The 25,820-nt window shown below is 43.3% G+C and overlaps 1 protein-coding gene across 7 annotated transcripts in view; it reads left to right on the forward strand.

Moving 5' to 3' along the window:
• KIF13A (kinesin family member 13A) overlaps window positions 1-25,820 on the forward strand; it is a 215,369-nt gene that overhangs the window by 178,292 nt on the left and 11,257 nt on the right. For 2 of the 7 annotated variants that reach the window (XM_042985643.1, XM_042985645.1), the window contains exons 23-38: window positions 1,515-1,666; window positions 2,193-2,325; window positions 2,513-2,659; window positions 6,983-7,021; window positions 8,642-8,741; window positions 10,843-10,969; window positions 13,428-13,483; window positions 15,305-15,429; window positions 15,686-15,862; window positions 16,557-16,649; window positions 16,964-17,116; window positions 18,880-18,957; window positions 22,275-22,322; window positions 23,634-23,745; window positions 24,929-25,080; window positions 25,549-25,653. In XM_042985643.1, the coding sequence (XP_042841577.1) occupies window positions 1,515-1,666; window positions 2,193-2,325; window positions 2,513-2,659; window positions 6,983-7,021; window positions 8,642-8,741; window positions 10,843-10,969; window positions 13,428-13,483; window positions 15,305-15,429; window positions 15,686-15,862; window positions 16,557-16,649; window positions 16,964-17,116; window positions 18,880-18,957; window positions 22,275-22,322; window positions 23,634-23,745; window positions 24,929-25,080; window positions 25,549-25,653 (1,797 nt within the window). The remainder of the gene's footprint in view (window positions 1-1,514; window positions 1,667-2,192; window positions 2,326-2,512; window positions 2,660-6,982; window positions 7,022-8,641; window positions 8,742-10,842; window positions 10,970-13,427; window positions 13,484-15,304; window positions 15,430-15,685; window positions 15,863-16,556; window positions 16,650-16,963; window positions 17,117-18,879; window positions 18,958-22,274; window positions 22,323-23,633; window positions 23,746-24,928; window positions 25,081-25,548; window positions 25,654-25,820) is intronic. The other 5 variants (XM_042985647.1, XM_042985648.1, XM_042985644.1 and 2 more) reach the window with 3 other exon arrangements.

Raw genomic sequence — 25,820 nt, forward strand, 5'->3', positions numbered from 1 at the left:
TCACCTACCCTTCCTGGCTTTCACATCAGACTGCCAACAGGTTGTTTTTGACAGACAGACTCTCTTCTGTGTAATTCTGTTTTTCCTTGCACAATCCTTAACAAATACTCCAAACCCCTTCCTTTGGAAATTGTGAATTTTCTTTCTGGTTCTATACCTATCAAATTTCACATAAGTAAAGATTGTCAGGTCTTTCTTTTTCTGAAAATAAATGGCCCACTTTTTTTTCCACCTGTATTCACACAAGTCTGTTTCTGAAAACCCATATTAATTTTTTTTTTTTTTTGTTATTTGTGTCTGAATACTCTTAAATATTCCCCATCTTTCTTTGGATCCACAAAGCTCTTCATGTAGGAGGATGAAACCTGAATTTTAAGTACATTCTGGTTAACAACTGGTTTGAGAAACACTAGTCTCAGGGACCTTGGATTCACTGTGTGACCTTGGGTTTTTTTCATAAATAAAATGTGTAGGTTGGGGTGCCTAAGTGGCTCAGTTGGTTGAGCATCTGACTCTTTATTTCAGCCCAGGTGATGATCCTAGGGTCATGGGATTGAGCTGCAAGTTGGGTTCCACACTGAGCATGGATCCTGCTTGGGATTCTTGCTGTCTCTCTCTCTCTCTCCTTCTGCCCCTCCCTCACTCACGCGCACATGAATTCTCTCTCTCTCTCTCTCTCTCTCTCTCTCTGTCTCCTAAAAAAAGAAAAAGAAAGAAAGGAAACCTATGTTTGAAAAAAAAAATAAAATGTGTAGATTGTACTAATTGATCGTTAGTTTGTTTTCCTTGTAAAATTCTGGTTCTGTCTCCAAATAAACTAGATAAGAAGGTAAGTAGTAGAACATTAAGTCAGTATAGCACAGGTCTTTCTAGAAAGTAGAGCCACAGGGTTGTCTTCACCTGAGATTTCACTGAGTTGTTGCTGGAAAGAAGCATGGCTTGGTCCCTTGCCTGCCACAGCATTCAGGGTGATCTACCTCTCAGCCCACTCGGCATTCATGCCCTCACGCTCCTCTGTCTGCATTTTATGATGAGGAATCAGAGCAGGAGAGTTTGAGAGCAAGAGCACAGAACCATGAAAATAATCATACGAAATTTAATTCTGTTCTTAGTCTCCCACGCCATCGCAAGGAGCAACCAGATGTTCTTTTTTTATGATGTGCTGATTAGTCCAAGGCGGCAGGAGGTCAAGTGGTCCTTCAGAACCCAGAATGAACCCGGTGTAAGGAAGCAAGGATTCACTTCTGCATCTCACAAGCTCTATGACATGGGGCAGGTTGCTTTCTTCAGTGTCCGCATTGCCTAAAGAAAGAAATTGCATTAAATCACCTCTTCCTGCCCCTTCCAGAACTAATGTTCTGGGTCTTGAAAACCGCACAGGTGGTTTTAAGGTTGGGATCAGACTAACAACCTCCAAAGTGAATCTCTATGAGGCTAAAAGGCAAAATGGAAATTTCACCCAATTGCTTTATGCGTGATCCTTGTCACTCTTTCCTTGCCTCCGCTTATCCCAGGACTACGTGGTGACCGTGACAGAAGAGCTCCTGGAGTTCCTGTCAGATGGAGCCCTGGCCATTGAGGTGTGGGGCCACCGCTGCGCTGGGAACGGCAGCTCCATCTGGGAAGTCGACTCTCTTCATGCGAAGACAAGAACGTTGCATGACAGGTTTGTACTTGGCTGAGCTGGGTGCAGGGTCAAGGCTGGCACTAACACGGAGGCTAAGAGCAGGGGTCCCCAGGCCTGTGTCCTCCTTTGTGAAATGGGAACGATAAAAGGGACTAGCAGTCATTGAAGACATTCAGTGTGGGGAAAGGCAAATCCTTTTGAGAAACAGGACTAAAACAGCTGTGTTCCCACCTGGGGAAATAAAACCAGCCTTGGGGGCACCTGGGTGGCACAGCTGGTTAAGCATCCGAATCCTGATTTCAGCTCAAGTCATGATCTCACGGTTCATGAGTTCGTTCATCAGGAGCCTGCTTGGGATTCTCTCTCTATGCCCCTCCCCTGCTCATGCTCTCTCTCTTTCTCAAAATAAATAAATAAAACTAAAAAGAAAAAAAAGAAAATCTATATGACATACGTAGCACAGTGCCCAGCCCATAGAAAGTGCTCAGTGGATGGTGACTCTTTTCCTGTTATTCATAACGTCCTGGGCAGTGACACCGTTGTTCATGGGAATGTGATTTTGCAGGTGGAATGAGGTAACTCGAAGAGTAGAAATGTGGATTTCCATATTGGAATTGAACGAGCTAGGGGAATACGCTGCAGTGGAACTCCACCAGGCCAAAGATGTCAACACAGGGGGCATCTTTCAACTCAGACAGGTACCCGGCTTGTTTTTGTCTGTTTCGTGTGTCCTTTTTCGTCCCACTCGTAACACACCGTTTCTGGGAGTTTTCTAATTATCTGCCTCTGTGTTCCCCGTTCCTCTTCCCTCCATCCCTCACCGTTCCCATCCCTGGTGCCCACTGCTGCATCGCGCCCCTCCCATCCCACCCCTGACCTCTGCAGGGTCATTCCCGGAGGGTACAAGTCACCGTGAAACCGGTGCAGCATTCAGGGACACTGCCGCTCATGGTGGAAGCCATCTTGTCTGTGTCCATTGGCTGTGTCACTGCCCGGTCCACCAAGCTGCAGAGAGGGCTGGACAGTTACCAGGTAAGACAAGCCGAGCTGAAGCGGTATTTAACGAAGATTGGTTCATGAAGAACTAAGGCAGTCGGTGATGGAGACCTTTGAGGAATGTGACAGAACTCCTTGCCTTGGCCTTATGTCTACACCCTTCCCCTCACATTTGCATCCTTTTTACTAGACTTAAAATACTATATTGGTTTTGTGTTGATTAATAATAATTTTATTTATAAGCACACGTATGAATGCTATCTTACTCATTTACTTTAGGTGGATTTTATATCTGGCCCCAGTTATGTTATGTCGGGTATTTGGCATGGCTGCCTGGCCTGATCCACTTTTGTTACTATAAAATCGCCCCATGCACAGGCATAATTAAACAGTTCTTTGAAAGCCTTCTTTTTTTTTCTTTATTTAAATTAAAAGTTGTCTTCACAGTCGTTTTTGTCCATTAAATCCCCCCTTACTAAATCTTCTGTTCTCTTTTTTAAAAATTAAAAGATAGGAGGGCCCCTGGCTGGCTTTGTTGGGGGAGCATGCAACTCTTGATCTTTGGATCATGAGTTCGAGCCCCACCTTGGGTATAGAGATTACTTCTAAAAATAAATTTAAGGGGCGCCTGGGTGGCTCAGTCAGTTAAGCCTCTGACTTTGGCTCAGGTTACGATCTCACAGTGCATGAGTTTGAGCCCCACATCGGGCCCTGTGCTGACAGCTCAGGGCCTGGAACCTGTTTTGGATTCTGTGTCTCCCTCTGTCTCTGCTCCTCCCCGGCTTGTACTCTGTCTCTCTCTCTCTCTCAAAAATAAACAAACATAAAAAAAAGATTTAAAAAATAAATTTAAAAATAAATATTTATAAAAAGTAAAAGATGTGAACATCTAAGAATTGGTCTCCTTACTACCAATCACAGCTCTCATCACTCCTTGAGAACAAACTTTCAGATCAGGAAATTGCCCCCAGTGGCCTGAGAGAAGGCCTGTGCTTCACTCAGTCCGCAGTTTACAGGCGGGTATGAATTAGGAACTGGAAGAAGCCACCCGTGCAACTCTGGCTTCCTGTGAGCCACATGTGACTGGGAGCACTCCCTGTTGTAACAGAAGAAAACGTTTCTCTGTGGGGTCTGGGCAGAAGCCGCCCATCTGGAGAATGATCCACCTTTCATCTCAGCTTCCTTCAGCTCCCTGGCTGGCATTCAGGCGGAGACTTCTCTGAAAGCTCAAAGGAACATTGGCAGGGGGCCTGGGTGGTTCAGTCGGTTAAGCGTCTGACTCTTGATTTCGGCTCAGGTGATGATCTTACTGTTCGTGCGTTTGAGCCCCATGTCGGATTCTGCACTGACAGTTCAGAGCCTGCTTCAGATCCTCTGGCCCCCTCTCTCTGCCCCTCCCCCACTCACTCTCTGTCTCTCCCTCTCTCAAAAATAAATAAACATTAAAAAACCTCTTTATGGGGCGCCTGGGTGGCTCAGTCGGTTAAGCGTCCGACTTTGGCTCAGGTCATGATCTCACGTTCCGTGAGTTCGAGCCCCGCATCGGGCTCTGTGCTGACAGCTCAGAGCCTGGAGCCTGCTTCGGATTCTTTGTCTCCCTCTCTCTCTGACCCTCCCCCGTTCATGCTCTGTCTCTCTCTGTCTCAAAAATAAATAAACATTAAAAACAATTAAAAAAAAAAAAACCTCTTTATAAAAACATAAAATATAAAAGGAACATTGGTTTGGACGACTAGGCCTTAAGGAAGGCAAAGCTTTGTCAGACATCGCCTTCCCTTTCCCAAGCCAAAATTGCCCCTGATTGTCAGAGCCAGGGAGACTATGGAAGAAGGCATAAGGACAGTCTGCTGTTTGAGGGGAGGCTTCTCCCCCAGACTTTTCCTCATGTGTGGTGTAGGAAACTGGGTGTAGATTCTTGTCCCAGATCAGTCCCTCCCTCAGGCCATCAAATTTGGGGGTGGCTACAGGGTGTGGTAGAAAGGTCACTGGCCTGGAGTGGGGGGATCTGGATTCTTAAGTCTAGCTTGGCCTTCTTGGTCACCTTGTTGAAGTAACACAAACTTCCAGTTCCTTTTTTGTCTTCTCCAGAAATATGAAGTAGGCCTAATAATTCCCTGGGATCCCCGTCTGTAGTAAAGGCTTAGTAGTAAAGGCTTAATAAATCTCTGATCTTAGATAAAACATTGAATCTGTGTCCTAAATCATGACCTATAAAATAGGGGGTCATCAGTTGACTGAAGGTTCCTATTTGAGAAACCTCGTAAGCATTGATTATTTGCACTTTTAATATATCTCTAGTGGGGCTCCTGGGTGGCTCAGTCGGTTGAGCATCTGACTTCCCCTCAGGTCATGATCTCACGGTTTGTGAGTTCAAGTCCCACATCAGGCCCTGAGCTGACAGGGCGGAGCCTGCTTGGGATTCTCTCTCCCTCCTTCCCTCTCTCCTCCCCCCCCACACTTTCTCTCTCAAAATAAATAAATAAACTTTTTAAAAAATGATAAATTCAAGCTACATGTACTTTATTCATTAATGTGAAGAAGTAAGTCAAGAAAAATTACTTCGGGGGTGTCTGGCTGGCTCAGTCAGTAGAGCACATGACTCTTATTCTCAGAGTTGTGGGTTCGAGCCCCATATTGGGTGTAGAGATTACTTAAAAAATAAAATCTTTTAAAAAAAAGTAAAAAGATGGGGCTCCTGGGTGGCTCAGTCGGTTAAGCATCCGACTTCGGCTCAGGTCACGATCTCGCGGTTTATGAGTTCAAGCCCCACATCAGGCTCTGTGCTGACGGCTCAGAGCCTGGAGCCTGTTTCAGATTCTGTGTCTCCCTCTCTCTTTCTGACCCTCCCCCGTTCATGCTCTGTCTCTCTCTGTCTCAAAAATAAATAAATGTTAAAAAAAAAAAAAGTAAAAAGAAAAATTACTTCAGTATTAGGCATGCATTTAATAAGTTAGTTATTCAAATGATAATGATGGGTACCAAACTAAAACAAGAGTGGATTTTTCAGTCTTTGCAGAGAATATGTTTAACTATATTTTTAAAGCATTTTCTTACAAATGTTCATTTATTTTTGAGAGAGAGAGTGTTAAGCAGAGGAGGGGTAGAGAGGGAGGGGGACAGACGACCAGAAGCAGACTCTTGCTGACAGCAGCGAGCCCCATGTGAGGCTTGAACTCATGAAGAGCTCACAAACCGTGAGATCATGACCTGAGCTGAAGTGGGATGCTTAAGTGACTGAGCCACCCAGGTGCCCCTAAAGCACTTTTTAAAATCAGCATATTGGGAAGCATACTTAGATATGAGAATAATGTAATTATATTTTTAAAGCTCTTGAACAAAAACACTTTGTCTTTTTAAGACTAGACCACTTCACTGCCTGTTCGAATATTAACCCTCCAATAGCCATAGAAAAACCAAAGAAGATTGTTACATGGCCCAGCATTCACTTTCAGTAGAATCTGCCTCCATGTAGGCTATTCTGTACAAATGGAAGTTTCTTTATTCTTGTGTCTAAGGAGAACTGTCTCAACTAAGTCCTAATTTATTTTCAACATGGTGATTTTGTTTTGCCCAATGTTTTTGCCAAAATTGTTTATGAAGTTACTGTAAACTATTGCCATGGGTTTAGGACAGTTCTGAATTTTAGGACAGTTCCAATTTTTCTGATTGGTGTGATGCTAATATATCCAGTAATGGATGACAATGGATCCATATATTCAATATGGCGGACTGTGCTCTTGTTGCAGTAGTACAATGCAGAACTTTGTATGTGAATGGCCTTTAGGCTCCCAGTGGGCTTTCCCCTGTCATGATTTCCTTAGTGCATGTGGTGTGGTGCAGGGAAAAGGGCACTGAGTGGGGAAATTAGCAGCTTGGCTCCCAGTCCTGACTCTGCCACTATTTGGCAGATTTAACCTTGGGTTAAATCATTTCATCCCTCAGGACCCTGACTGCCTCATGGTTAAACTATGAGGTGAAGGAATAGTCTAGTTTTGCCATTTTGTCTTTCTAAGCCTGGTCCAGATCTCAAGTAGCCCACCCCGCGATGTATATCCACCATTCACGTAACAGTAGAGTAAGGCCTGGCTCAATGATGTTGGTTCTTATTCCCATGAGAGAGTTCTTGTTTTTTAAATGACTGTTTTCTTTATTAAAAGCAAACCAAACCAAACTCAAGTTCGTCATTGTAGATGAGTGAATTAAATCCACTAAACCTTTCTTGCAATTCATGTAAATGTTTTATTATGCTGGTGTTCTATGTGTTGTCCATTGTAATGCGTGTGCTACGCTTAAAGAATTATTTGTATGCTGTTTGAGAAACAAAATGCATGTCCTTTGTGTTTATTTTTTTCCTACCAGAGAGATGATGAGGATGGTGATGATATGGATAGTTATCAGGTATTACTGCTGCTGTCGATCTGTGGCATGGGGCACAGCTACTGCTAATTGCCGGCATCCGCCAAGCAGAGGGCAGGGAGGAGGAAGGAGGACCATCGAGCAAGACTATGGCAGTGTTTCACTCGCTTTGGATTTGCTTTAAGCATAATCAGGGATACAATACTCTCTCTATAGATTTCTCTGTCCGTTCAAAATGTATGACCAGAATACCGCATTGCCGCTATGCCATCTTGAATGAGCCTGTAAAGACTTTCTACGCAAGCCCATCATTGCTGTATTAAATTAATGACTTTACAACTTGTACAATTATGCATTCATAATCTTTGAGTAGAGTCTTGTCTTTTCTCCTCACCTCCAAGAGAGTAGTATTGTTCTAATACGCCATTTTAGTTTAAAAGTCTCTTGCCAGATAGGAAATTGCAAAACATTTTCTGCACGTAGTTTAGTTTTATTTTGCCAGTTTTCCTCTTGCGTTAGGACCAAGCTTAATTATCCATAACTTAGAGAATTTAAATCTCAGCTTTTTCTTCTGGAAGTTTAGCGGGGGAGGACTGTACCTCTGAACTTGTACCCAGTCAGCAGTGGCTGGTCTGCTGTCGTGGAACATGGCATGATAGTAACAGGCCAGGCAGCAAGTCAAGAATGAGGTTTTCTGGGTTTGGTCCCTAGTCTTTGTGGTGATTCTCCGTAGTTTCCCGGTGAGCCTTCCTGTATGTAAACTGTGGGTACATTGCAGGTACAGCCTCAGAGGTCCTCTGTGTCTGCTCTTACTGTCGTGTCTTAAAGGTTAGACTGGAATTAAGCAAGTCAGAGAGCATTTTGAGTCGAATTGGTGGATTTCTTGCCCTCAGAACTCTACTAAGAAAGAAAACAAACAAACAAAAACAGACTTTGCGAGGAAATACCAGTATCCCCTTGGACCTCGGCGACGCTGTTAACTAACGTGCTGCTGCTGTCTGTGTGCTTCCTGCCACGTTGTTCACGGGGAAGTCCAACAGCTGCTTCTGGGAGTCCTTAAAGCATGGCTAATGCATGTTGGGTGTTTGCATGGGAGACTTTTGGTTAGCCTTATGGTAGTGATCAGAGGTGAAATGTTGGCAGCAAGTTTGAAAGGTTCTCTGCTCATCCCTTCTTTGCATTTCAGAAACTATATGTCATGAGGCCATTGAACTATGAACTATGAGGATGTCTGGTTTTTTTGCATTTCCATTTGCTGTTACATGGTTTGGGCTCTGTTCATGGTGTCTCTGCTTGGAATCACACATCTTTCAAACAAGTAGCTCCAATTTAAACACACACGTAGACACACACACACACACATACACACACACACACCATAGAAGAATCATCCCAACAGCTGGCGTAGCTTGAGCTTCTCTTGCTTTTAAGTATAATTATCCTTTCGGAAATCCAGGGGCTCTGATTTCTGAGTTAACGGGTTCCTCGATCAGCATGCTGTGTTTCTGAGACCCCTTTGCTTTCTTGCATATTAATCACACAGCAATGTTCAATGGCCTTTCCTAATGAAAACTTTCCTGATCGATGTAAACATCTTTGTTAAAAAAAAGAAATAGCCATCTGTGCACTCTACAGGAAGATGTTTTCCCTCCCTGATGTCAGGAAGAAGACTTAAACTCTGTGAGGGAAAGGTGGTCCGACGCACTCATCAAACGACGAGAATACTTAGATGAACAGATTAAAAAAGTCAGCAATAAAAAAGGTATGTGAGATTAAACTCTTTCCCGGGACTGGCTTTTTCACATCGAGACAGTGACAACAGGTTGTTTTCTCCTCTCAGCTGGACAGTGATATCGTAGTTTTTTTACCTTGTGACAGTTATAGATGTTAGCGAATCATTTTGTATGGTATTGAATTTGAAAGTCATAAGCATTCACAAAACTCTAAGTGAACTGTGACACTAAATCTTAAACTCAAATTTTGTTTCGGGTCGCCTGGCAGGCTCAGTTGGTGGACTGTGCGACTCTTGATCTCAGGGTTTTGAGTTTGAGCCCCTCACTGGGTATAGAGATTACCAAATAAAATAATAATTGAGAAAAATAAACTCAAATTTTGTTTTGATGAATGCAAATGCGGTCAGCACCGATATCTCATTATGAGGTGTTCTGGGCTCAGACCCCGGGACTGATGGCAGCTAGAGGGTCACGTCTGAAACCACAGCCCTTGGCAGGTCAGCGCCCAGCTCCTCTTGGGTGGCAGCCGTGTGCTCAGCTGGTGCAGGTTGGCTTAAGCTGGTCCACCCAATGCTACCAGCTCCAGGGATTGTTTGCTTATACTGGCAACAGCCACTCGGACTCTAGCATAGAAGTATGTTCTTAAAACCCTTAGTCTCTCATCCTGACTTTATGATCCGTTCATTGTGGTTGGTTCTGTACCAAAGGACACATTATGAATGTTTATCCATTTCAGGTAGAGGTTAGCAAAAGCTCCCCCTCAATAAAAAATCTTGGCTAAACATTCTTTTTATTTTTAATACTTATTTATTCATTCATTCATTCATTCATTTTTAATTTTTTTCGTGTTTTTTATTTATTTTTGAGAGACAGAGACAGAGCATGAGAGACAGAGCATTCATTAGGGGAGGGGCAGAGAGAGAGAGGGAGACACAGAATCCGAAGCAGGCTCCAAGCTTTAAGCCCTCAGCACAGAGCCTGATGTTTGGCTCAAACCCACGAACTGTGAGATCATGACCTGAGCCAAAGTCTGACGTGTAAACAACTGAGCCACCCAGGTGCCCCTATTTTTGAGAGAGAGAGACAGAGACAGAGAGACAGAGAGAGAGAGAGAGACAGAATGAGAGTGGGGGAGGGACAGAGGGAGAGGGAGACACAGAAACCAAAGCAGAAGGCTCCAGGCTCCGAGCTGTCAGCACAGAGCCCGACGTGGGGCTCAAACTCCCAAACCGTGAGATCACGACCTGAGCCAAAGTGGAATGCTTAACTGACTCAGCCACCCAGGCGCCCCTTGGCTCAACATTCTTGGCATCAGTTTGTGTACAAGCTCGGCCTGCTAATGTCAGCTCACTTTGACTACACCTTTGTAGCTGCAGAGTTGAATTATGAATTCAAGGACTTCAAAATATATTAAATAAAATCTCTTTCCTAACAAGCGTGAAGGACAATGAAGTTAGTCGTAGAGAGTGCATATGTTGGGGGTTTCAGTCATCTGTAAAGTAGTGTATAGTTTTATGAGACGGTGTCACACCCATCATTTCATTGGCTCCTTCCAAGAAGCGTGTGAAGTAGACATAACTTGTATTACCCCTTTTTGACTCATTAGGAAGCCCAGACTCTTCTGTGAACAACTTCCCCCAACTACAGAACCAGGAAAAACAACCTGTATTCTCATCCCTGTCCCAAGGCTGTTTCTGCGTCCCTTCCTGATGGCCCATCAGGCGAGAGTCCTGGCCCCTGAGAGCTTGTCTAGGTGCTCAGGCTGGAGCTTCGAAGCCTCATGTCCTTTTTTGGAACATCATGGATGTTTAAGCCACTTGGGGAATGTTACCGAATGAAAACCTATTTATTTTAAATTTGGAAATTGTCGGGGTGCCTGGGTGGCTTGAGCGTCCAACTTCGGCTCAGGTCATGATCTCACGGTTTGTGAGTTCGAGCCCTGCATTGGGCTCTGGGCTGACAGTGCTGTGCCTGCTTGGGATTCTCTCTCTCCCTTTCTGCCCCTCCCCTGCTCCCACACATGCTCACTCTCTCTCTCAAAAGTAAACAAACATTTTTTAAAATAAAAATAAATTTGGAAATTGTCTTTCCCCCCCCTCTCGGCACCCATCCCCTCATTTTGTCCTGCAGAGAAGACGGAGGACGACGTGGAGCGGGAGGCCCGGCTTGTGGAGCAGTGGGTGGGACTGACGGAGGAAAGAAACGCCGTGCTGGTGCCTGCACCGGGCAGCGGGGTCCCCGGGGCGCCCGCTCACTGGTAAGTGCTGTCCGTTCCCCCAACGCAGGCCTGACATGATGGTGGCCGGCCAGCACCAGAGGCGTGCCAGTGCCTTTCCAGGGCTGTCACAGTAAATGCTAAGTGACGTGAGCTGCCCAGGGAGGGACCACCCATCTCTGGTGCTGCCCTCCCTTCTCTCCTCCCCCACTGCAGCCAACTTCCTCTGCCGGGAAGCCAGGGAGTGAGGATTAGCTGGCCCGCAACCAAATACCCCATGCTTAGTTTCTCCACATGAGCATTTTGGACACGGTTTCCTGATCTCCAGAAATTCTCTCAGTTGGACTTGAAAGAAGGGTGTTTCCAGGGTCTATTTGGAGAGGGGAGAAAATATATTTTCTTATTAGCCTTCAGTGCCTGCTCTGTTTGGTCCCTAACACACAGTAACCAGCTCTCGAGCACTAAATAACAGTGATCAGTCAATTGATCACTCCATCCCAATGCTCATGAGAAACAGCATGGTATCCTAGGCTCTGCAGTCCAGTAGATCTGAATTTAGTTTCCAGCTGCAGCTCTTTTAAGTGTTCAATTTCATTAACTTCTCTGAGGCTTTATTTCTAATCTATTAACGGACCTCCTTTTTTTTTTTTTTTTTTGGACTGTTGTAAGAATTAGAGTTAATATATTAAAAATACGTTGTCCATGGCGCCCATTTGTTAAATAGTAGCTCCTGCTGCTGCTTATTCTCATTCTCGTTCTTTTTACAAGAATATGTCCTAGGGGTTCCTGACTGGCCTAGCTGGTTAAGTTTCCAACTTTGGCTCAGGTCATGATCTCACAGTTTGTGAGTTCAAACCCCGCATCAGGCTCTGTGCTGTCAGTACAGAGGCCACTTCCGATCCTCTGTGCCCCCGAGTCGCTCTCTGCCCCTCCCCTACTCTCACTCTCTCTCAAAAATAAAAAAAAATAAACATTAAAAAAAAGGAATGTGTCCTAGGCATTTAGGAGAAATTGGATTGCTTTTGAACAGAGAATATACACGCCCAGATCGTGTCTTTAGGGTAGGCGTAGAAACATCAGTGATGTTATTTGTGTCCATAATGACAGATAGAAGTATAATGGATTCGATGGTATTATGAGACCAGAAAATCCAAATTTGCTGGCACAAAATTTGTAACTTGATGTTTCTCCCCACACAGCCCCCTGCTGTACTGGAATCCTGTAGGGCACACACACGGTCTGTCTGCTGGCCACGTGTTAACAGATGGACGCCTCATTCCCAGTCTTGTTCTGCTTCCTGAGGCCTTGTCTAGACAGTCCTTCTCCTTACCTCATTCACCTTCATTTGAGCCATTTCCAAACTTCAGATCATCTCGACTGTACAGTGGGTCCTGACCCTGAGTATTCTGATTCTCAAGAGAAAAGATGGGCCCAGGACTTTTCATTTTAAGAGGCCCTCCCCACTAGGTGACTCGGATGCACCTGGGCCAGTTTTTGATAAAACGCTGACTGCTTTGGTCTTTTTTGTCTTTCATTGTCTTTTTAGCCTTTATATATATATATATATACGTATACATATATATATGTATATATATATATACACATATACATATACATATATATGTGTATATATACATATACATATATATATGTATATGTATATATACATATACATGTATATATATAATTTTTTAAGTGTATTTATTTATTTTGAGAGGGACAGAGAAAGAGAGAGAGTGAGCAGGGGAGGGGCAGAGAGAGAGGGAGAGGGGGACAGAGGATCCGAAGCAGGCTCTACACTGACAGCAGAGAGCCCAATGCGGGACTCGAACTCATGAACGGCAAGATCATGACCTAAGCCAATGTTAGGTGCTTAACTGAATCAGCCAGGCGCCCCTCTTTTGGGCCTTTTATATGTCTCTCATTCTCGCCTCCTGTGAGTTTTTTCAATGTTGTCTTTATTGTTTATTTCCTCTGGGTTCTGATCCTGCCCCCTATCTCCATTGTTTTTTCTTTCTCTCTTTCTTTCTTTTTTTTTTTAATGTTTATTTTTGAGAGAGAGAGTGCACGCTTGAGGGAGACGCAAATCCAAAGCAGGCTCTAGGCTCTGAGCCATCAGCACAGAGCCCGACACGGGGCTCGAACTCATGGACCATGAAATCATGACCTGAGCCAAAGTCAGACGCTTAACTGGCTGAGCTACCCAGGCGCCTTCCCCATCTCCATTCTTAACAGCATCCCTTCCCTTCTTTCCCATTACTAGAATTATTTCTAGAAAAGCTTCAAAGAATCTTTGTTTCACTGGTAGTTCTTTATGGAAGTCACATAATTCTCATGATTTGTGTTGACAGGGACGTCAAGAAATGTGAAAATATTTCATTCATAGAATCTGTATCTCCACAGCAGTTCTCCTCCTCTTCCGTGCCTCTGTGGTGTTTGATTATCTAATAAGATGTAAAACATGTATTTTGTTATGATTAAATTTTGTTGTTGAATTTAGGATCCCACCACCTGGAATGGAAACCCACATCCCGGTTCTCTTCCTTGATTTGAATGGTAAGTAACCACCAGTGCTTTAGGTGTTCTTGTATTTAACTGAGGTTTGTAATCTGTTCAGACCCACCTGATTGGGATCCTTGAATCACTTTTCTAATCACTCGTCTGTTGTGTCTAGGTGGCATTCTTAGTCCGACCAAATGCATGAAGTTTGACACACAGCATCACTGGTTATCCCACAGAGGAGTGCACAGTTTAAAAGAGAGTACCAAGAGGTTAAAAACTACACACGAAAACGTTAAAACTGGGGCACCAAGTGGTTCAGTCAGTTAAGTGTCTGACTCTTGGTGCAGCTCAGGTCTTGATCTCAGGGTCTCGAGTTCAAGCCCCATGTTGGGCTCTACATTGGGCTCCGCACTGGGCATGAACCCTACTTCAAAAACAAACAAACAAACAAAAAAAAAAAAACCACACATTAAAACAGTTATGGTTTAGAGACATTAATGGACATAGGACATAGGAGTTACCTGAGAAGGTAATCACCTACAGAGATTCTGAATTTTGAAACTTTGCAATGGCCTAGGAATCTGCATTTCTAACTAGTGCCATTTGCTCCCCACCCCCAATAGTATTGATATCAGAATGTGATTACACTATAACCTTGCATTGAGGGTTGTTCTTTACTATGGCAATTAGACCAAACCTGTGTGAACCAAGAATGATGGTTCTTGTATTCAAGTATTCAAGTTCTTGTATTCAAGTATTTTAGCAGTAAAATCCATCTTCAGAGTGCAATCTTAAATGGAGCCCCTTTTGTAGAAGATAAAAGCAGAGTTGCCAAGTGGGGAGGTAGGTAGGCTCAGGTAGGCTCTTTGACACGGCCCCCAGAATCTTAGAACACAGCCTGGAAACCTCTTTTTTTGGAGGGAAGACCCAGGGAGGTTGGCTTTGGCTCTTCATATGAAGAGGTTTTTTGTTTTGTTTTATTTTGTTTTAAGTCTGGAAGTAAAATGCGTGCCTCATGAAGTGGTGAGTTCTCTGTTCTTGGGGGGATAAGAGCAAAGGTTGGACAATCACTTACAGAAATCTGTGAAGGGTGAATCCCACATGGCGTAGGGCTCTGGAGGAAGGTGATCCTCGTAGTTCTCCCAAGTAGTCAGAACTTTGAATCTTTTTTTTTTTTTTAAGTTTATTTATTTTGAGAGAGAGTGCAAGTGGGGAAGGGGCAGAGAGAGAGAGAGAGAGAGAGAGAGAGAGAGAGAGAGAGAGAGAGAGAATGAATCCCAAGCAGCCTCCATGCCACCAGCACAGAACCCAAAGCAGGGCTCGAACTCATGAACCACGAGATCATGACCTGAACCAGAACCAAGAGTCGAACACTTAACCAACTGAGCCAGCCAGGCACCCCACAGAATTTTGATTCTAAATTGCTAATTTAGCTGTTCCAGTCTCTAATCGTGTGTCAGGTATGTAAGTAGGACACAAGCCTAACCCCAGGTTACACAAGGAATTGACATCAGAAAGCAAAGTTTCAGGTGTGTGTCTGTAGGGAAAATATTTGCTCCTAGGACTGCCTATGGGATATATTTGCCCATTTTATCAGAGATTCACAGGGTCCCTTTTTAGCTCTCCTAGTTGTCCCTGCAAAGTCCCTGCAAAGGACTGTCCCTAGGAGTCCCTGTCTCCTAGTTATCCCTGCAAAGGATACAAGCTATTGTGAGTTTTGGAGTCTCTGTTTCAACTGTGGGGTAAGAAAGGAAAGAAATGAAAATGTGTTACTTGCAAACTTCATCAGTGGGAAACACATTTTAAAAATGTTGGCGCCTGCTTAAAAAATGACTTTTCCTTCCACTTCTGTTTCTGTGCCCTGGATTTGGTCAGCGGATGACCTCAGTGCCAACGAGCAGCTCGTGGGCCCCCACGCGTCCGGTGTGAACTCCATCCTGCCCAAGGAGCACGGCAGCCAGTTTTTCTACCTGCCCATCATAAAGCACAGCGACGAGGAGGTAATTGAGCCCTAAGCCTCTGTTCGTGGGCTTCCGGTTAGTGCACAGCCCAAGGGCCTCTCTTCGCACGAAGCTGCCGTGGTCTGCACTGGGGGAGAGGACTGGGCAACTTGGAAAAGCAGAATGTGTGTTGTCGCTCAGAAGAGGGGAGGAGGAACGTGTATGACTCGGTGGGGCTGCGTTTATTTCCATGCATGGTGTACATGTGCACCCCTGAGCCGTGTCTCTTTCCGCCTCCCCCTTCTCCCGTCCTTAGGTTTCAGCCACAGCCTCTTGGGACTCCTCAGTGCATGATTCCGTTCACCTGAATAGGGTCACGCCGCAGAATGAAAGGATTTACCTCATAGTGAAAACCACGGTGCAGCTCAGCCACCCAGCTGCTATGGAGTTAGTATTACGAAAACGGATTGCGGCCAATATTTACAACAAACAGGTAGTAATGGGGCCTGATTCTGCCGTTGCCTTCATGAGCTTGAAGTCCCTTCCTCCTGTCACAGGGTAGGGTTTTGTGGTGAAGTGCAAGTGCTTCCCACACTAGCCAGGTTACAGCCTGATTCTCGTTGACCCAACATAATGGGGCATAAAGAGAGCAGAGGTAAATGTCACCCAACAGAGGGCTCTCTGCCTTGGCCGACTTGAAACGCATCATCCTAGGAGGCAGTAGGGCAATGACATTTCACTGTTCGAAATAGGTTAAGTGACAAATCCCAGCAGGATAGTGACAAAACAGGATGAGAAGCGGGCTGTAAATAAATCCCTGCTGCGTCCCCAGGTCTCATCTCAGAGGTGCTACAGGCCAAACTGAGCCTCTCCAGCCTTCTTCTGCCTGTGAGAGGAGGACACGTTGATTCAGCCCTGTCGAGACCAAAAGCAAGGCTGCCCATGGGGGAGAAGAGCAGCCCCCCAAATCCCTGGATGGGCTGCAGATTCTGTTATCTGATCCCCAAATGACAGCTGGACACTGTTGTCCTTCAGAGTCAGAGACAAGGATTTTTTTGGTTTTATTTTTCTGGGTATTGTATGCGCATCAAAAATGTAGTCCTTGATAATGTTTCTGCAATCTGTAAAAGGCTGAATAACATATATAGTATTTCATATCGCTTAATTCGGTTTTCCTTTCCTGGCAGAGTTTCACCCAGAGTTTGAAGAGGAGAATATCGTTGAAGAATATACTTTATTCCTGTGGTGTCACCTATGAATTAGTATCCAATATACCAAAGGTAAAATACATATTACTTTTTAGAAATATCAAAATACAAGTATTGGAGGGGTGCCTCAGTGGCTCAGTTGGTTAAGCATCTGACTCTTGATTTCAGTTGAGGTCTTGATCTCAGGGTTGTGAGCTCAAAGCCCCTCATTGGGCACCACACTGGACTCTGCATTGGGCAGGAAGCCTATTTTTAAAAAAAAGAAAGAAAGAAATACAGGTATTGGAGAATATGTTAATTCTTAGAACATCTAAATCACTTCCTCACCACAGTTTGGATAAAAAGATGACTCACACAAAAGCATTGTCATTGCCTTGTCCTTTCAGGCAACAGAGGAAATTGAGGACCGGGAAACACTGGCTCTCATGGCAGCAAGGAGTGAAAACGAGGGCACTTCCGATGGGGAGACCTACATTGAGAAGTACACGCGAGGCGTGCTGCAGGTGGAGAACATTCTGAGTCTTGAACGGCTCCGGCAGGCAAGTAACAGCAGTATCTGGACCAGAGGATGAGATCACCAGCCCTTTCCCCTCCACATGGACAAAGATGAATTTATTTACCAAACACCTTCCCTCTGAGTCTGTGAGAGAAGGAAGACTTGAGTAGCAGTCTCATTTGACAAAGTAGTTACTTTGAGGAGCGCGTGGGTGGCTCAGTCGGTAAAGTGTCCAGCTTTGGCTCAGGTCATGATCTCATGGTCTGTGGGTTCGAGCCCCACATCAGGCTCTGTGCTGACAGCTCAGAGCCTGGAGCCTGCTTCGGATTCTGTGTCTCCCTCTTTCTCTGCCCTTCCCCTACTCACACTCTGCCTCTGTCTCTCAGAAATGAATAAACATATACATACACGTACATACATACATACATACATACATACATACGTACATACATATATATATGATGTAGTTACTTGGACAAAATAGTATTACCAAAAATTAAAATAATGTCTACATTTTATCAAACACCTTCTCTGGAAGTACTGTGCCTGAGTGATTTAAATACCGTCTTTCATTTAATCTGCAAGATCACCCTAGGAGGGAAATAAACACTGTCACAATCTCCTTTGGTAAGTGAGAAAATCGAGGCCATGGTAATAAGCTAACCCGCCACAGGCTACACAGCTAACAAGTGGTACAAAGTCAGTTGTAAACCTTGGAGGGCTTGACTCCTAAGTCCACAGGTTTAACCACGTGCTATTACCATCTCCCTAATTTTGGGGTCCAGGTTAACTTCTGCAACAACAACGGGACATTCAGGTGAATGTAGTCTAGGTAGTAGAACTCTAAGACAGGAATTGTCATCCATGGAGGCAATAGTTGAAGTTACTGGAAAGTGCCTTGTGAGCAACAAAAGTACTAAGATTGGCATCTGGGGGCGCCTGGGTGGCTTGGTCGGTTAAGCGTCCGACTTTGGCTCAGGTCATGATCTCGCAGTCCGTGAGTTCAAGCTCTGCGTCGGGCTCTGTGCTGACAGCTCAGAGCCTGGAGCCTGTTTCCGATTCTGTGTCTCCCTCTCTCTCTGACCCTCCCCCATTCATGCTCTGTCTCTCTCTGTCTCAGAAGTAAATAAACATTAAAAAAAAAAAAATTTAGGGGTGCCTGGGTGGCTCAGTCGGTTGGGCGTCCGACTTTGGCTCAGGTCACGATCTCGTGGTCCGTGAGTTCGAGCCCCGCGTCGGGCTCTGGGCTGATGACTCAGAGCCTGGAGCCTGCTTCCAATTCTGTGTCTCCCTCTCTCTCTGCCCTTCCCCCGTTCATCCTCTGTCTCTCTCTGTCTCAAAAATAAATAAAACGTTAAAAAAAAAATTTAAAAAAAATTTTTTTTTAAATAATTAAAAAAAAAAAAAAAGATTGGCATCTGGCAGAAAACCCTTCCTTTAGTGGGAGTCCCACCAAAATTGCTGCATGAATAAAGTACAAACAGCATAAAAGTTGACTGTGGTTTTGCAAATGACATCTATACTTAGGGGTACCTCTGCGTTTTCTCTGCCTACCTATGTAAAAAATCCACAACATAAATCAGTTCAGCAGTTTTCTTGGTTTTATTTATGAAAGGCGTTTTTGGTAGGTTAAGGAAAAAGAAATGAGTGGGGTACAATAAAGATCCCAGCCCTTGTAAATTTGGGAGGGAGTGTGGGGTCGAAACGATGCGTATTTCTGTATTTTCTAAACGTTCCACACTAAATGTATGTTATTTTTGTTATCAGAAGGAAAAAAAAAATAAATGCTATCGTGAAATTTTACAGGCGGTCACGGTCAAAGAAGCACTGTCCACGAAAGCTCGGCATCTCCGGAGGAGCCTAAGCACGCCAAATGTTCACAATGTAAGTGCACCCTGCTGAGGCTCTGCTGAGTCCTGGCCGTGTGTCAGGGTGTGGGGGCGGCGCGTAAGGGGTCTGGAGTCAGGCGGGAATAGGCCCTGTGGGCCTCCCACAGGAGGTGTGGGCATCCCGCAGCACCAAGCCTGTCCTCTCCTAGGGAACCACAGCAGAGAGCGCTGGTATGGTCACATGACTGAGCCTTTAGTGGGATCTTACGGATTTCTGGTCATAGAGTTATGTCCTTGAAAGAAGTTTCTTGAGACATAAATGCATGTAGTTGGTTTAAGGTTGGTAGAGTCAGCTAAAAATCCTGGCTGCTGCTCGTGAATCCGTTTCTATGCCCTGTTCAGGCTGCCCTGGTGGATTCTACTGGGCTGCCCATCAGTGTGACAGGGCTCCAGGCACCTTCATGTAGACACTCCTCTAGTTCCTGGTCTCTCCCCTGACCACTGGATTCTGTTCCTCAACCGGTTCATCTGGAAAATCCAGTTGACAGAAACTGCTTCTAGTGCAGGGGAACACTGTCATGGGAAGAAAGGACAGACTAGGGCATGGACAGTTGCAAAGCAGTCTCTTTTCCAGAAGCAGCAGGGTGTAAGATCCTGCCAAGGAAAAGCACAGCATCCTTGCCTTCCTCCTCTCCAGAATTGCCTGAAAGTGATTGAAAACATGGCGAACATTGATAAAAGTTGTCATACGGCAGGCCACAATGCAGCCCCAGACAATCCCTATAATCATTTTTTTTTTTTAATGTTTATTTCTGAGACAGAGAGAGACAGAGCATGAGTGGGGGAGGGGCAGAGAGAGAAAGGGAAACACAGAATCGGAAACAGGCTCCAGGCTCTGAGCTGTCAGCACAGAGCCCGACGCAGGGCTTGAACTCACAAACCGTGAGATCATGACCTGAGCCAAAGTCGGTCGCTCAACCGACTGAGCCACCCAGGCACCCCCCTATAATCGTTTTTGTACAGGTTACTTCTGACTACAGTGCAGTTATTAGAAACTGATAATGGGAGCCTCATACTACGTATGTTAAAAATCTACAACATAAATTAATTCAGCAGTTTTCTTGGTTTTATTTATGAAAAGCATTTTGGGTAGGTTAAGGAAAAAGAAATGAGTAGGGCACAATAAAGATTCCAGCTCTTGTAAGTTTGGGAGGGAGGGTGGGGTCGAAATGATGTGTATTTCTGTATATTCTAAACGTGTAAATTGAAAAAAAAAAAGAAAAAAATGGTCTTTTAATTAAGTTTTAGGTATCAAAGAAGAGAGCGTAATGGAAATCAGGATGTATTTAGAACAAAATGATAATAAAAACGGGTACATGTACCAGTACTTGTGGGATGTGGTTGGAAGTGGTAGTTAGACAGAAACTGGGCTCTGAATTCCCTGTTACTCTGCTTATAGAGCCGAATACTAGACAGTAGGGAAAATGAAAGAACAGTGAGCTACTATTAGGGATGTATGGCTCTTGTATTAAAAAGAAGAGTGAAAAACAACGAGGGAAACATCTGTGCTACAAGGTGTAGACAGACCACCTATGAAGTATTCTGTCCACCTCCAGCCCCCTAAAAAATGATCCTGCTCTAAGATTCTGAATCTACCTGCTAAATAGTTACAGGGGACAGAAGAGAATGTTAAATGACACAATGGGGACTCAGCAAGAGGGAAACTTTGTGGGAACAAATGACCTAGAAAAGGGAAAACCCCTAAGAGACAAAATACATCCTCTGATTGCGATGTACAAATTGTTGTGATCCTGATTCAGAGTTCATTGAAAATGTTTATGAGACATTTGAACACTGGAAGATATCTGATACTATTTAGGAATCCCTTAATTTTTTTAAGATGTGATAATGGTATTATGTTTATGTTTGTTTTGTTTTTTTTAATCAAACTCATGACCCCAAGTCTTACCAAGAGTCACGTGCTCTTCTGACTGAGTCACCCAGGTGCCCCTGTGGTTATTGTTTTTTTAAAGGGAGGAGGAATTCTGTATTTTTTAGAGATTCACAGAGAAATATTTATGGATAGATAATTTTTAAATTAAACAAAATCATAATAAAAAAATGTTGAGGTAATAATAAATGCTAGAGCAGAATCCTAATAAAGAAGGAAATAATAAAGATTAGAACATAGGTGTATGAAATAGCAAACTAACAATGGAATCAACAAAGCTGGAAAGCAGGCTTTTGAAAAGACTGGTCAAATGCACTGACTTCTACTTAAGTTTCATTGGGGAAGAAAAAATATTGGGATAATAATTCAAATATTATTGGAAATAAAAATGGACATATCACTACAAACAGAATGGAGATTTAGACAGCATTAAGAGCAAACCATGAATAACGTTATACCAGTAAATGTAAAAGCTTCAACAAAATGGAATTTTCCTACAAAAACCGAATCAAGAAGACAGAAAATCTCAATGCAGTTATCACCATAAATGAAGCCTAAATTCGTGGAGAGACAGACTGTGTTCATTGATGGAAGCACACAGTATCCAAAGAGTTGGCACATCTCCTTAAACTGATGTATAAATTTCCCACATAATCTCCTATAGGATTTCATAAACTGACCCTAAAATTGCTATGGAAGAGCAAGTGGAAGGCACACAAACCTTATCTGCAGCCCAGGGTTTCCATGCCTTAGTATAACTTCTAGAGCGTCTCATAGAAACATAGGATGGGGGCGCCTGGCTGGCTGGCTCAGTCGGTAGAACACGTGACTCTTGATCTCGCAGTCATGAATTCAAGCCCCACGTTGGATGTAGGGATTACTTAAATAAATAAACAAACTTAAAAAGAAACATAGGATATATTTAGAACTAAATAATGCCGAAATTGTATACATGTCAATCATTGTGGGGTACAGCTAGAGTGGTACTTAGGGACCGTAACAATAATTTATTTCATTATAGTTTGTAACTGACAAAAATTGGAAGTGGCCTACATATCTATCCAGAATAGAACAAATAAATTATGAGACTAATGAAAAAGACCATAAGATACCACTTTTTTTCATTATAAAAATACGCAAAAAATATATATTATGTGTGCATATAGTAATACTTTTATGTATAAGATGTGCATATATTTTTATGTGTACATCCATTTTATGTATATAAGTAACTATATGAAGCTGGTGTGGGAATAATAAACCCCAAATTGAGGGTAGTTGTTACTCCTGAGGACTGCAGAATAAAGAGGGACGTGAGAAGGTCATACAGGTTTCAATTGTAAATGCGACACTACATTTCTATATATGTAGTTTATGTTACACATATGAACTACGTTGATAAAACCATTGCTCTCTTACAGGTCTCCTCCAGCCGACCAGACCTTTCTGGCTTTGATGAAGATGATAAGGTGTGCACTTACCATGGCTAGATAATTAACAGCATCTAAGTCTGAAAATTTAGGATATCCTGGTGTTTTGAAAATCTCAGGATTTCCTTTCTCAATCTTATTCAGATTATTGTCTCTACATGTCCATTTTCAAGTTCAAATAGTTGATATGAAATTGCTGTGCACTCTGTTACGTTGTAAGTTAGCATATTTGCCGTATCAAGCTGATACTACACATAATTGAATATCTGTGTGTTAGTGGGTGTAACTCAATGCTTTAAGAAGGTATTATATCTACTCTAGCAAAATCAAAATTATTTCAAGTAGGTAAAATTGGGGATTTAAAATTAAGGACATATTACAACATCACCTTACTCAGCAAATATTTCTTGGAACATATATTGTATATATGTCCCTATGCCAGGGACTAAGTGATTCAAAGAATAGAAGCACAGATTTTGCCCTCAAGAAGTTTAAAATCTAGTCTTTAGTGGCAGCCAACTCCTGAGAAGTTGGAGTAAGATTAAATAAACTTATATGATACATACAAGTTTTCTCTCTCTAGTATACCAATATCTTATGCCAGTTTGATACTTTTAAATCTCAGGCATATGGACTAGAGTAACCATACCACCTAGTTTGTCTGGGGCAATCCCAGTGTATGCCTGCTACCCAGGCAAGATTATCAGTGGAACCATTTCACCCTGAAAAGTGTTTCGTTGTGGTCTTTACCCAGTCATCCTAGATAACACACCAAATGTATAAAAGTGGCTGCCTCTGGGGAGGAGGGAAAATGAATGGGACCTTAGAGGTTCAGGAGAGGATTTTACTCTGTTCATAATGATTTTATTAAGTCTTGAACAAACATGATACAGGATTAACATTAACACTCTACCTATATCTTGGGTATGACAGTATTGGTCATGTTATTCAGCCATTCATACTTTTCTATATGTTGGAAATATTTTACAATAAAAATAAGGAAGCGCACATACTGCCTTTAAAAATTAGAACAAAACTTGGGGCGCCTGGGTGGCGCAGTCGGTTAAGCGTCCGACTTCAGCCAGGTCACAATCTCGCGGTCCGTGAGTTCGAGCCCCGCGTCAGGCTCTGGGCTGATGGCTCGGAGCCTGGAGCCTGTTTCCGATTCTGTGTCTCCCTCTCTCTCTGCCCCTCCCCCGTTCATGCTCTGTCTCTCTCTGTCCCAAAAATAAATAAAAAACCATTGAAAAAAAAAATTAAAAAAAAAATTAGAACAAAACTCAAATCTGGGCTTCACTTCTCATTTTTAAAGGAACTTAATTGCAGTTAACCCATGTCTTTTCCTTGTAGGGTTGGTTAGAGAACCAATTAGACATGTCTAACTACAGCTCCAGTTACCAAGATATAGCCTGTTATGGAACTTTACCCAGGGATTCTCCTCGAAGGAGTAAAGAAAGTAGTGGTGAGATTGTTTTTCCATGTTGTTTCTTTATAATTTCTTAGGAAAAGCATGGGGCGGGGGGATCCTTTTGTAAGTGGCCTATAATAAGATAGGAACCTGAAATTCTTAGTGGGCTGGATGTTTCTAAACTGTCTTCTTGAATAGAATATGTCACATTGACTTATTTGATTTCTTCTTGCTTTGTAGCCAGTATATCTTCCAGATAATAATAATAATCGGCTTTTTGTGTAGCACGTTAGAATTTTCAAATCCTTTTTCCCACATCATTTCCTGAATTTGAAGTCAGTTTTGAGATGCACACAAATCTTATTACATTATGGTTAGACTTCATTCTTTACCAAAAGACTATCTACCGGTGTGATGTTTTTGTACTCAAAAGATTTTTACAAGAAATTTTTGATTCCCCGATTTTGGTTCCAAAAATGATACCAGAAATGAGGTTGATCAGTGACAGCATTATTCCTTAACTGTGTAATCTTCCAGTGCCCTGAGAGGAACAGCATTCTCTGAATACGTAAATCAGCTTATATTTTACCTACTAAATGACACTGTACCAGAGAATTGGGAAGAAAATACAGGAGGAGGAAAAGAGGCCCTAAACGGCCAGAAATGAGTGAAAGCAGGAAAGAGGAATTGTTCCTCAGCCGTATGGAGCCAGGGTGGCTTGGGAGAAAAGGGGGCTTGCAAGAAAATTTGTACAGGATCCATTCATTGAACGTTTATTGAGCCTCTACTTGCTATATGCAGTGAAAGATACAAAAAGTTACCATTCTAGATCCTAAATTCTAACTGTGGAATGAGATACATGGAAAATTAGATAATAAATGATAAAGAGCCCAAATGCATGTACGGACAAAAGCGTCCAGGAATTCAGAGCATTGGAAAATCAGCATGAGTTGAAATTGCTCTAATAGGTGGTGCTTCAAGCTGGATCTTGAAAAGAAGGTAGAAAATTTAGTTTCTGCTTTCGTCGATGCCTCCCAGTCGTTTGATGACTCTTTGTGACTCAGTAGATACATCTCCATTCTTGCCCACATCTGTTTGAATCGTTAGCCAAATATCAGCATGTTAATTTCTTTGTTACACCAGATCCTCCTCCTCTGGCTAGGTGATGACTGTGCTTCCTGTGCGCTGGTTAAAAGTGCTCTGTGCCTGTGAATTCATGCCTGTTTGTCCTTCCCAGGTTGTACATCCGAGAACCCTCACGCCTTAACAGTCAGTCCTTTTAAAGCATTCTCTCCCCAGCCGCCAAAGTTTTTCAAACCCCTGATGCCTGTAAAAGAGGAGCATAAGAAAAGGATAGCTCTTGAAGCGAGGCCTCTTCTAAGCCAGGAGGTAAGTACCAGAGTTCTCTGTGCCGCGTAAAAAAGAACAGAATTGTGTTGCCTGGGGAGCAGCGACAGTTGTGCATTTACAAGCTGGGCGCTGCGTGTAGACACGTGTGGGTCACCCAGGGTCACGGGGGAACTTGTGTGTTGTTATTGCTGTTATCTTCTTTCTGCTTTTCAAAGTATTTTTTTTAACGTTCCATGTGAGAAAGATGTTCCCTAGGTGTTTGGAAAATAGTAGGGGCTTTTTTTTTTTTTTTTTAATTTGATAAATCCATTTATGCTATTTGCCATTAGTCTGTGTAGTCTTGTCAGACTTCATCAGTGGTTTTAACCTCGGCCCGCGAAATCTCCGCACTACTCCTGTGGAATACAAGTGTTCGTGTTGCTTTGCTAACTTGCATGTACTTAACCGTGTATTTCGGCTGTCGACGTCTTCTGTGTGTGATGCATCTGTGTGTCTTAACCTTTGCAGAGCATGCCTCCACCTCAGCCACATAACCCTGGCTGCATTGTGCCCTCGGGAAGCAATGGCAGCAACATGCTACTAGAGCACAATAGCAAACGTGAGAAGAAGATTGTAAGTTCCAGAACCATTTCTGTCGTATTGCCTGGTGGTGGGTTTTAAGGCCCTTTCACAGACAATCATCCAAATCCTTTAAGAAGAAATTAAGATAATGTATTGGGTCTTTCTCTCTCTCTCTTTTTTTTTTTTTTTTTTTAAGAAAACAATGTGATCACTGGTAA

This window comes from Panthera tigris, chromosome B2 (genome assembly GCF_018350195.1).
Source record: "Panthera tigris isolate Pti1 chromosome B2, P.tigris_Pti1_mat1.1, whole genome shotgun sequence".
In the NCBI taxonomy this organism is placed as follows: Eukaryota; Metazoa; Chordata; class Mammalia; order Carnivora; family Felidae; genus Panthera; species Panthera tigris.